This window comes from Stigmatopora nigra, chromosome 13, assembly GCF_051989575.1.
Source record: "Stigmatopora nigra isolate UIUO_SnigA chromosome 13, RoL_Snig_1.1, whole genome shotgun sequence".
Lineage (NCBI taxonomy): Eukaryota > Metazoa > Chordata > Actinopteri > Syngnathiformes > Syngnathidae > Stigmatopora > Stigmatopora nigra.
The window spans coordinates 4,763,637-4,776,170 of NC_135520.1; the positions used below are offsets into that span (position 1 = coordinate 4,763,637).

Sequence of the window (12,534 nt, forward strand, 5' to 3'; positions counted from 1 at the left end):
TTAGGACGGCAGAGAATCTCCCTAATTTGCTTTCATTTTGCATTTTCTCCACATCACACAGATTTCAAATTTGATATGCGCTTGTATGTGTTGGTGACATCTTACGATCCCCTTCTCATATATGTGTATGAGGAAGGCCTCGCCAGGTGAGTGTTGATGATAATTTTACTGGATTATACATACACTATTTTTTACAGATCTGAAACAGAAAAAAAACCTTTTAAGTAAAATCCATTCCGAAATTAAATTGTTGTCAGATTGTTTTGTTTTTCACACTTTGAATATTTAACAAATGTTCATTTCCCCTCTCCAAATGTATTATATCACTCATTCATCTTCTGAACCGCTTATCCTCACAAAGGTTGAGGGGGTGCTGGAGCCTATCTTTTACTTTTACATTTGTGTTTTTATTTTGAGTCTAGGAGCAATAATAGTTTTCAAGTAAAGGTAGTCGCAAAGTGTTACTCTAGGGACATAATTGTTCAAGTAAAATATTGTTATAAGTACAAACTTGATAGAACAACCAGTTTCAAGGTAGATTTTGGATTAGTTAACAACTGTGAATAATAAATGTGTCTTAAATTCCTGGTTCCACTTTTATCTCTTGACATTCCTTTTGGTTATTCTGGAATTCAGGGATATTATGTGTGCCAAAGAATTGTTATTGTGGCACCTGTGACATTTGTATCTCTGAAAAACTTCTAGAAAACGAATTATACACATTATGCCTGTACATTCATCAATGAGAGAAATTTGGTGATTTTGTTTTGGGAATGAAAGTTTATGTGACCTAAACGAATTCTTTTTGTACTCAGATTTGCCACCGTCAAGTACGACAGAAATACAAAGAACATTAAGAACAACTTTATGCATCTTACAAACTACAGTGTGAACAAAAAGAGCAGTAAATATGTCAGGTAAGCCTCATCTTAACTGTCGTGTTGACAAAATTATGAAGGGACCTCTTAATCAATGCATCAATCAGGGGCTTGTTTTGAGTAGGCATCACCCACCTCTGACTCCCACGGATAACTTTAATAGCCGATGGACTTATTCTAAAAATCGCCCACCTGTGATTGCACAGTGTAAATTGTTAAGGGATAATTCTAATAATATAAAAATAAAAACATCAGCAGTAATTTGTGCAGAAAAGTGTTGCTTGATGACATGGATCGCTTTGCTAAATATATTCAGAAATCAATAATAATATGAAAATAAATTGTTATTGCAGTCAATTTGTGGTTTCAAAAGTGTGTATCAATCTGGTTAGGGTGCAAAATTTGTATCCAGAAAGCAGCTCCTAGTTTGAAAATGGGTGATAACACCTGGTCTAGCAGACATTTTTAATTTTTTTCCTGACATACTGGACAACTATGTGCTCTCTATTTTGTGGGAACGGTTTGCATATGGCTGCCCGCAGAGGTATTTTATGCCTCAAATACCTCAGAGGTAAACAGAGATTGTGAGACAGACATTCACTTCCCCATCTCAACCACCCAACAAACATGCTCTTAAGTTATGTAGTCAGTCCAGACTGGATGCTTTTATACACAGTAGTAGAACAATTTACAAATGTTCTCATGTTACATCTCATTTGAACATTGTTTGGAAATGCTTATCTTTTCAACAGGTTACGATTGATGCCTCCAATAGTAATTGACTTGAAGTATGTCTCTTCTTTGTTTTAAGTTGTGATGACCCCGAGGTTGAGGACTATGGCAACAAGTGGAGTATGAGTGCAGTGCTGCGCTACTTGAGGCAAGAAGGAAAGGACACCACATGTGAGTCTGAGCTTTTAATATCTTGTAGAGTAACATGTGTCTTTAAAGCCCCAACTCCTGATGAACTAAAATAAAATACTCTATATACATTTGTTGCTGAGTGTATTGACATTAACCTCATCATATTATAAACTTGTCATTCATCCAAAGCTGGGATTTAATGCTTCATTGAGCCTAATGCCTCATGTCACCCTACACTTTTTGTAAATCCATTCTGTGATCTTTCCGCCTTCTCTTTTCTCACAGTGTTGATGAGACAGGTAGAGGATGTGATCATCAAAGCTGTGCTAAGTGCTCAGACGCAGATTGCCACCGCTTGCAGGACCTTCAGTCCTCACGAGAACAACTGCTTTGGTATTCATTTTCTTCTTCTTACACAATGCAAGTGACAGAACGTATGCAACACAACATTTTTACTTGACCAAAGTACTTGTACATTCTCTCCTGATTAAGAAATACACACTTGTTTAAAAATGTGAATACATTTTTCATCTCAATTATATACACACATTTTTTAAGACTTTGCATAACAAAAAAATATCTCTGCACACAAAATAGTTTCCTTTGTGTTATTAACTCATACTATGGGTCTTAGTAAGAAACAATAAATGAAGCACTTCATATTATATGATTAATAGCTTGTTTTGGCACTTTTTCCCCACGTATCAAATAAATCTACATAAGTGATTTGTACCTTGGAAAAATAGAAATTATATTGCATTGTCTAATTGGATCATACCATAAGTAACTTCATCCTGGCCATGGCCCGTTCAACATCAATATGAACTTTTTACATGTCAAGTAGAAAGTCACCCGTCTTATCTTTACAAAACTACATGATACAAAGCCGAGGTATTAGCCTCGAAATGTAGTTTACTTGCCATGCAGCCTGAAACTCTTCTTGAGTTTGTTTGTTTGATTTTTAAGTACAATGTCATTATTAGTTCCGATTTTTTTGGACTGAACAAAGTCCTGAATGAGCTATTTGGCTCAGTTAATAATAGTATAATAAAACACCTTTTGCCATTAGTGTGAATAATACTTGACTTTTTCAGCATTTAAACAGAGACACAGTGATAAACTTATTGTCTGGATCCAATTTCCTTCCATATTAAAAAAAAAACCCATACATGATAGTTTCATTGAAGACACTTAATAAGATGTTTCAAATATCTGGAACTTGCACGACCTTCGTTTGCAGCCCCCTGGTTGAAAGGAAAGTTTAATATGCATGTTTTTTTTTTTGCTGTGTTGTTGCCTTGCTTCTTTCTTTTAACCGTACGTACAGGGAAAATTTTGAGAGCCGCAGACCAGTGCAAATGTTGTGACAAAATATTTCTGTTCCAGTCTTAAAACCAATTGGCCCTTGTTATTTATATATTTATTTTTTTCTTTTTAAAAATTCAATTCTAGAGAGAATCTTTTAATAAAAAACACTCCCTCTCTTTCATTATTCACCTTTTTGGCACTTTACATTAGAATTCATCTTTGTGGTGACAGCTGCAATATGCTTTTAAGCAGGTAAAGCATCAAAGCTTACGGCAGCAAATGCATACACATAAATCTGTGCAGGCACTGAAAGTACTTATAAAAACATTATTGTTCATTTTTCTACACTTTCCTTGACTTGCTTGGAATGGAGCCATGTAAATCCATCAGGGATATTACTATATTCATTTACTACAAATAAATTACTAACTTTAGACATTTAACTAACAGCTAAAAATACTATGACCATGTTTGCAAGAAATTCTTACATTTACCGCAATTTTTGTTTACGGTGGAACAGTGTTTCATGTGTGGCAAAATAATAACAACAGGTTATTATTCGCTTAGACATTACTAAGGATGCATGAGTGTAGGGTGTGTGTCAATGGTGAGTGGAAAATGCCACCCATGAGTCTTCTCACCACTGCTGTGTGATTAATGGATGGGTTTTTTTTGCTGAGGGATGCTGATTACGAGATGTTTTGACTAAAATCTGATTAGCCAAGCCAAAGGCCTATTTTGTTCCACACAAAACATTCCGCTCACTCGTCCTGAGTTCCACTGAACGTCCCCCATTAAGTGCTGAGTGTGGTCGGTTCTTGTCTCCTGGTTTTACATTGGCCAGACACGCCCACTTATTCACTGCCTGTTTTCACTGCTGTGATGACACTGCAGCTGCTGATCAAGATCTGTTGCAGCTATCATAATATGGTTGATCATTTGGACTTTGAAGGTGCTTTCATGAAAAAGCTGTCTTGATTTATTATGTGATGATGCAATACTTATTCACTGATGAAGATGCACTCTGCTATTGTGTTCCTGACTGGCCATGGAACCAGTTTGGGGGGGTTCTCTCTTGTGTAGATGTTTCCAGTAGTGGCAATCCAAAATATTAAATTAATATATTATACAAAAAAAAATATTCATCATCCCTTTTCTCTTGTCATTTTTTTCTTCCAAATTTCCACCCTCTCTTGCAGGCCTCTTGTGGATGTTTGCCGCATTGACTCTTTTTCTGTGACGCTTGTCACAAAACCATTCAATAGAATCAACGTGTCTGGTTGTGAGTGGCTCAGCATGCTCATGGGACACGCCCTAATTGGGGGAAAAATGTGTGGCACATGGAGTCATCTTGTCGGGGGCTGCGAGGTGGTGTCAGAACTCCCCATTTTCCTCTTGTTTTTGTGGTACCACCAATGAGGCTCTTCAGACTCGAAAAAACGGTTAACCAATATTCTGCTCCTTAAGTCAAATAGATGGTGCATTAAAGACACACATGTATAATACTTTTTTTTAACTTATGTGTTTTAACCCCCAAAAAGAGCTAATTCTCCAAAGTGGAAAAGAAAATCCTTCTTGTGCTCAGTAGTGGGGGGTCTTATCCATCCACAGGGAACTTGTTTTGCAGATTTTGGCTTTAAGGTAGATGGGAGAATTTGTTGTGTTCCATTATGAATATATGATTTGCAGTTATAACAATTTCACTCTTGTTTTTAATGTCCAACAAGTTTAATGCAGAGAATTGTGGTGGAAAATTGTTACATTTATACAGACATACATTGAGCAAAGTGATGGAGCATTTAAAGTGTGAATTGACATGTAACTAAATGTGGAGAGGTGGTGGAGAGTTGAGGAAACAAACAATCATTTGATTACTGGTTTGGTTTGAGATTTATGGCAAAATTACTTTTAGTAGTTTTATTATATTACATCTGGAAAGGTTGCTGATGAGTTGATCATTTGATTCAGGTGTGATATGAGGAGATAGATATGGAAAACAGACTGGATAGGGTGCCCTCGAGGACCAGAGTTGGGGACTCTTGATCTAGGGTGATTAATTCATTGATTAATTCATTGCAAACTTATTTTTTCCTGTAAATTAGGGATTAACCAATAGAAGGCATGCATTTTCTTTGTCACAGCCTTCAGCCTATAATAGCACAATGTACAGTTCTTTACTATACTGTATAATTGCCTTCAATTCTATCATTTACTATATATAATTTCCTTGAATTAATGTTTCAATATGAGAAATCTAGTGATGAACAAGTTTTGTATTTCTATTTTTAAATTTTTTAAATAAGTCTTTCTATTCACAAAACTGCTCAGACATGTATTAAATATGTTATCACACGTTATCCCCTGGTCTTTTGTGTATTTAACACTGGCACTGAGCTGAGATTCTTGAACAAACAGTACAAGTGGCGCTGCTTTGAAACCTCCATCTCCTCTAGGCTGTTCTCAACACAGTCTGTTCTTTTGAAGTTCCATTAAAAGCTTGTGTTTTTTTTTTTTTCTCTTACATTTCGGCCGGGACTTTGCTCTTGCCCTATAAAATGTGTGCTTTCCCTGTATTCCGCCATTTGGTCCATAGTGACACTCCCCAGAGCAGTCCACAAATGTTAAAGAGTTACATTCAAAAGGGGGACACTGACAGTGCAGTGTGTATCAGTGTGGGAAACAGAAGGAAAAACTGACTCTCTCTAAATCGACAAGATAGTAAATTGAAGCTCCACAGAACGCTGTTTTTCTTGTTAATAAGTTCTGACAATATGTAGACGAACATACTGTTCCCAGCTATTAGTACATTTTTGACTGTATCTACAAAACTATTCATGACCATGGTTTGTTTTTGATCCCCTGCCTTACATAAGCATTTAACGACTGATGAAATGTGTATGCACTTAGTCCTTGTTGTTGAGCCAAGCCCTCAGTAGCAGTGCTGGATGAGTGTTCCCTTTTGAGTGACTGAGTATATAACATGCATGTAATCCATAGCAGAGCAGAGCAATATGGGCCATGTTGCCAAATCCGGCATAACGGGCCTCTGATAAACCTCTGGAAATGCTTGTGACTTTGATACTCCTCAGATTTTATTTGCTGCAATCTGGCCTTACTTTTAGTGACTTTACAAGAATGTGGTGAAAAGCTTTTGATTAGTTCTGACTTTCTCTTTATAGAACTCTATGGATTTGATGTGTTAATTGACTCCAACCTAAAACCGTGGTTGTTGGAGGTGAATCTATCTCCATCCCTGGCCTGGTGAGTGACACTTTTGAAGTTGGTTGTCTTAAGCCTATTGTTTTTAGGAACGATTATTCTCATGGTTTAGTATTTTATCTGACGCTATTTTATAACAACTTTTTTTTTTTTTATAGTGATGCCCCCTTGGATTTGAAGATAAAGGCCAGCATGATTGCAGACATGCTGTCACTTGTGGGTTAGTGAACTCTAAACCAGTATTGAAACAGGATTTAATTTGAGTTGTTCTTGATATTGAAACCCAATAATTTTCCTGAACAACCTTTATGGCAAATATATTCTAGATTGTACAATTGGGTGATGGTTGGTAGGATATATTACTGTTTTGAATGACTGCAACACATTCACTTCATTGTTTAATGATATCCTATTACATTCTCATGAGTGTTTGTTGATTATAAATTATGCTCATTGAGTATATAATATGTAAAAGACATTGCAGTTGTGATTGTTAATGATTGATAACGATAAATTTGCACAGCGTAATAAACATCTTTAGATCGAGAGAATATTTTGCTCTTCATGGCTGTTTATGTATATTTGCTAAAAAGCACAGAACAGCCAGTTTGCTTGGCATTTTATCAATTCCATGCTCTCAAACCAAAACCATGCTAGCATACATGTCAAGAGATCAAAAATAATGATAATAACTTGATGAAAAGTCACTCTCAGTAAGACACGCAGCAATTTCATGGAAATCAATCAATAGTTGTCAAGACATTTTTGCTCAAAACCACAAATATTAGTTTCACGAAGGCGCCAGTGTCAGTGGAGCCACTTGGATGAATTGTCTGTAAAAATGGGCCAGTCAATCAAATTGATGTTGATCTACACTAAGATGAAGTCATGATGTGCTGCTTGTGGTCGATGTGTTTGCTGTTTACGGTATGCAAGTTCTCTTTTGAATGAAATACAACGGCAATATTTTACATGCCCTGACATTTCTGACCAATTTCTAACCAAACTCGTTGATTATTTATAATTGCTGTTGGTTTGTGGTGTGTGTGCACAGATTATTTTCCTATTGTGTGCCCTGACAAGTTGGATCAGCCGACAAATAAAACTAAATGAATCTTAAACATGTAGCCATAAGAAATAGTAGCCCGCAGCGCCACAAACAAGGATTAAATGTGTTCGAACAAGAGGTCTCCTCCCTAAATAATTGATAGCGCATGTTTTCTTTTATATCTGATCAACACCACAAACACAGCAAATATGAAAATGTGTTATCATCATTTCAAAAAAGACCCTATTTATTAGCATGTTTCAAGCAAGAAATATATGCTTGTGTGCCTGTGCGTTCCTATACGAAAGCATGAATCAGCCGTTCCATGCCTTCCAGCAATTAAATACGGTCATTAATGGAGGGATGGGATCATAATTTGCTTGTATCTTTGGAATGCGACATTTCGCCAAGTGAAACTCGGTAATAGCTTGTAAAACGTAGCATGACTATTTGCAACTATGAGTTATGACTGATAATATACACCAAATTAAGGCCGTCTCTCAATTCCGTAAACTGAAACCATTACTTGCATTCATGTTATGATATCTTTGTGTAGCTGGCAGCAGAATGGCACCAACCCAAGAGTATGTGCTCAATAAATCAGGATTTTTGTGGAATCTCAAAATTATAATTGTAATAAGTAACTGATCTGTAAGTACCCACAATGATTCTGTGACAAAAAAACTACCCCCCTTTTGTATTGCTATTTTGTGTTTCTATGAACATTTGTTGTTGGTTGTTATGAAACAATGCTGTTTTCCTTAATAAACCCTTTTTTTGTCACCAAAGGCTTGGTGTGTCAGGACCCCCTGATGAGAAAGCCACGTTCTGGGAGAGTCATCACGGACCCAAGCCTCAAGCAGCCAGCTCAAAGAACACAGGTACAGCTACAAAAAAAAAAAAAAAACCTGCATTTTAATGGACTCACAGGAGGGCTCTGAGTCATGCTCTCACTTTCACCACTCATGTGATGCATTGCAGTTTATTCCTGTGATTGCTTGGACATAGAATAAGGGTTTTATGGTGAAAACTTTAAATCTGGAGCGGCGCGGCGGCTTGAGTGTTTAGCACATCGCATAGCTCTGGGGTCCTGGGTTTAAATCCAGTTCAGTCTACCTGTGCGGAGTTTGCATGTTCTCTCCGGGCCTGCATGGGTTTTCTCCAGGTACTCCTGTTTCCTCCGACATTCCAAAAAACAGGCATGGTAGGCTTATTGGGCGACAGAAAATGAATGAAATTAATAAATGAATAATGGGATCTGAAGGCTATGCCTTCCATAACAGACTTTGCCCACCTTTTGGCTCCTTGCCGCTTTTCACTGACTCTACAGCCACTTCGCATTTTCTTTTCCATCTCCATCTATAATTTTCCTTTTTACTTCTGTCCCTCTGCAATTCTCTGATGTTTCCTACATTACGAGTAAGAAATTGCTTTTGCCCTTCCCCTGATTTGATTATTTCTTTTACTGTTATTCATTGTGACTGGCAAATGGCCCACGTGGCTTTCTAATGCAACATTTTAGGAGATTTCTCATTACATTAGCCAAGTGGCCGGCATAAGTCTTTGTTTGAAATACAGCAATGCACCACTTGGCTAAAAAAGCTTTGAACTTTTCTTTATAGACTCACTGTGACAAACCCAAAAGCCTTACAGTAAATCAGGCTTGTCATACAGGGCTGTTTAAGAACTCGGACCACTTTTAGAGAACCTGTCGTCTTCCTTTACTTTGATTGCTGCAACAGTTGAGCCTTTTATTGAGCGCTTAGTCCCTTTCACTTCTTGGCTGCCTTTACACCCCCAGTCACGTCACATGAATTAAAAGTAATCCTGGTGCTGTTTAGATGACATTTTGTGAATGCGATCCTCAGGGGCGCTGTTCCGCTCTTCTGATCTCTACTTCAACGTGATTGCCAAAGCTGTCAATCACAGTTTGCTAGTGCAACAAAAATGTGTTTGGATACAAATATTTATACTATGCATTCATGTAAATTTGCAATAGATTATACGGTCGATCGATTAATTGTTGGTGTGTCCTCAATTCTTGGTTTTGTAGTGGCAGAGGCCCCCAGCAGCCACAAACAGTGAACCAGTAGAGTTTAAAGACAAGGAAGAAGGAGACTGTATTCTAGGCTTGAGCGCAGACAAGGTACAGTCCTTTTATGTGTTTGTGCGGTACGCTTAATTTCAGGCAGCGTTTACGGAAGACCTGCATGTCCTAAAACATGTGTTTCATTTCGTTTCACTCTGGTAGATCAAAGTCTTGAGGAGGACAAGGGAGGAATATGAGAGAAGAGGAGGTTTTATCCGAATATTTCCCACTGAAGAGACATGGGAGCTCTATGGGTAAACTGAGCCAAGATGGAAAAAAAAAACCCTGATTATTTATAATTCCAGATCCCATCTGTCTATTATGTTACTCATTATTATACTTTCCTCAGATGAGTAGACTCAAATTACTCTCTGAAAGTAGACTGAGCAACATACATCTTTTTTTTTCCACAAGCTACTCTGCTCTATGTTAAAATGCCATCAATACTTTATTAGAAAAAGGAAATCCATTTTTTTTTGGCTAATAGTTCATATTCTCATCCGTGGTTTGTTGCTTGATTAGGCACACGGGAGCATGTATTTTGCGGCATAATTTTAAGCACATAATTCCATGGTAGCTCTGTTTGATTTTATTGTTTGTCACTAATAACAAGAATGAAGTTTTCCTCTTATAATATTCCGATTTTGCTTATTATCTTCTCTTTCCCAGTGGATATCTGGAGTCCAAGACATCATTGAACTTAATGTTGGCAAACAGACTTTTCCATGGAAGGTAAGCATTTCCATTGTGGTCAGGATCAGGGGGCTGGATCCCTCTTTTTAGTTTATGGAAGCAGTTGGATTCCAGCATGGAGTTTGTTGGTCTTTCACTTGGTTAGGTGAGAGGGACAGCTGAGAAGAGGATATATGCTCAACTTTTCCAGTGTGCCCAATGTCTTCAGTACGTGGCATTAGTTTGGGAAGGGAGAACTGTCAAACATTTATTATTGTGTACAGTATTAAGGAAATGTACAAATATTGTTTCAATCAGTGAGCATTATGGTTTGTACAAGTGTTGAATTGTTGGCATTTCCGCAAGATTTTTACAGCCGTCACATTGAAGAGTTTCCCTGTAGAGATCGTTCATTGCTTTAATGCCTCAGTGAGTGTTATTATTTAACATTTATTCTTTCTCCTTTGGACCGTCACTGTCAGTCATGTCAACATCTGGAAAAAATACTCAAACTTACTAATCTTTCTCAGAGGTTCCTCTGTAACTTCTTTTTGGAAATGCTAATTTCCAGATAAATCATTGGTATTGTTGTTGTCACCATGGTTGTGTCAACATGTCTTCTTCTGTCTCTGAGGAATGTGAACGGGAATGCGCAGCTGCAGATGGATCCAGTTGATGGCTACCACACCGTCCAGTATGAGAGGAAGCTGCCGTCTCTGGAGGCCCGTAAGAGGAGACGGCACCACCTGAGCCATCGCTCTGCTGCTGGAAAGAAGAAATGGGGTAGGCTTGATGTATGCTGCTTCAGCTCGGTAAACTGCAAGCTGACGTGCACTTTTGGTTCCAATAAAAAACTCCCATGTGTCACACTAAGGTTAGCCAAATATGGCTCTGAATGAGCTGATGTAATTGCAGCAAAAACAAAAAGCCTATTTTCAGTGTACTGTGTGTGCGCCTGTGTGTGTATATTTTTGCCAAATTTTGGTGATGCAACTGACATGTCCCCCCCCCCCCCCTTACAATGCTGCATACCTCAGGGAAGCAATCCAAGGACTCTTTGATGGGGAGCAGTGGCCTGGAGGGAGAGGACTGCATACAGGAGGAAAGGGGGGAGATGAAACTTGCTCTCAAGCCAGTCTCAGATGAGATTTTGGTAGCAGAGCAAAGAAAACAAGTGGCTTCACCAGCACAGAATTCTCATACCGAAGCTCTGTCCAGCTTTCAGGCAGCAGCAGCAGCAGCAACAGCAGCACACAACAGCGGGCCCCGTGTCAACCTGCTTCACTTCCTCCATCAGGGGTGGGACATCAGGTCAGTGTGTGTGTTGCAGGCGGCTTCTCATGCTCCTTCATCATCCTTCCCCTCTTTATTTTCTCATGCTAACCTCCTTGGAAATTGGTCCATTGGTGCCGGATAATAAATTGAGACTATTTACTGGCAGGGTTATGTTTTGATGGGACTATTTTTTTCTCTCACCACAAGAGCAGAGAGCTATGAACACCAGTAATGTTCAGTATCCATTCTAAAGTAAATGTTCCTTCAAGTTCTTAGCAACAACCGTATCGAAGCTGTTATATATGTCTATTTGCCATTGCAATAAAGGCACTTACATTCATTTATTCATCTTGGGAGCCGCTTATCATAATGTTTGAATTAACTGAATGGATTAGTGGTTAGTACCTTTTATCTGAGTATTCTAAAGTTTGGTACCAAAACAAGCGACAAAAATTCATGTTGTGATATTGCATGATGTGTGCTAGCATCAATTGTATTTTCATACTAACACTTCCCACATCCCATGAACATGTGTGTTAGGTTTGTTTAAGATTCTAAATTTGCGTTGCCGAAATTCAAATTCTCCATTGGTTGATATTATATTATTCATGCAACATGATGCAAAACATTTCCATGGCATGCAGAATTGAATTTTCTAAAAGTGACACATCAGATTTAAAATCAAACTACTGTTAAGTGTTAGTAATGATTAAATTCCTCAATCTGTCATTATGTAGCCTTTCTAGTCTTTTATAAAAATATTTTTTCATAACCCTATAGCAAACTCCTCCAATAAAAATACCCTATCATTAGTATAGCAATTGCAGTTCCCGTTTGGCTAATTGTATAATGCCTTATGGGAACAGATTGGTACAATGCCATTTCAGATCCCACCCTGGTGATGACCTTTGATTCGGCACTTGGATCAGCTTCCATCTGATTGACGACATTTGGATGAAAACTTCCTTTCGATTTAATGCTACAATGTTAATGACTTTCCCATCTTTTCTATTCTCTACAGTAAAGTCCAAGCTCGGATGACCTTTTCCTCTTACCTACAGCGCGTTCAACAAAGACTTTTGGCAGAGAGCAGGTTCAAAGGGACTCCAGCTTGGGCAGACAAAGACAATGACCAAATGGTAAAACTATTCAAAACATCTCAGTGGTGGAGCCTCTCTTTT

The 12,534-nt window shown here is 38.0% G+C and overlaps 1 protein-coding gene across 5 annotated transcripts in view; it reads left to right on the forward strand.

Annotated features, from left to right (window-relative positions):
• ttll5 (tubulin tyrosine ligase-like family, member 5) overlaps nt 1-12,534 on the forward strand; it is a 39,391-nt gene that overhangs the window by 6,425 nt on the left and 20,432 nt on the right. For all 5 annotated transcript variants that reach the window (XM_077731862.1, XM_077731863.1, XM_077731861.1 and 2 more), the window contains exons 9-21: nt 62-146; nt 816-917; nt 1,690-1,781; nt 2,028-2,135; nt 6,230-6,311; nt 6,428-6,489; nt 8,107-8,198; nt 9,371-9,463; nt 9,569-9,660; nt 10,076-10,138; nt 10,713-10,861; nt 11,116-11,389; nt 12,375-12,492. In XM_077731862.1, the coding sequence (XP_077587988.1) occupies nt 62-146; nt 816-917; nt 1,690-1,781; nt 2,028-2,135; nt 6,230-6,311; nt 6,428-6,489; nt 8,107-8,198; nt 9,371-9,463; nt 9,569-9,660; nt 10,076-10,138; nt 10,713-10,861; nt 11,116-11,389; nt 12,375-12,492 (1,412 nt within the window). The remainder of the gene's footprint in view (nt 1-61; nt 147-815; nt 918-1,689; nt 1,782-2,027; nt 2,136-6,229; nt 6,312-6,427; nt 6,490-8,106; nt 8,199-9,370; nt 9,464-9,568; nt 9,661-10,075; nt 10,139-10,712; nt 10,862-11,115; nt 11,390-12,374; nt 12,493-12,534) is intronic.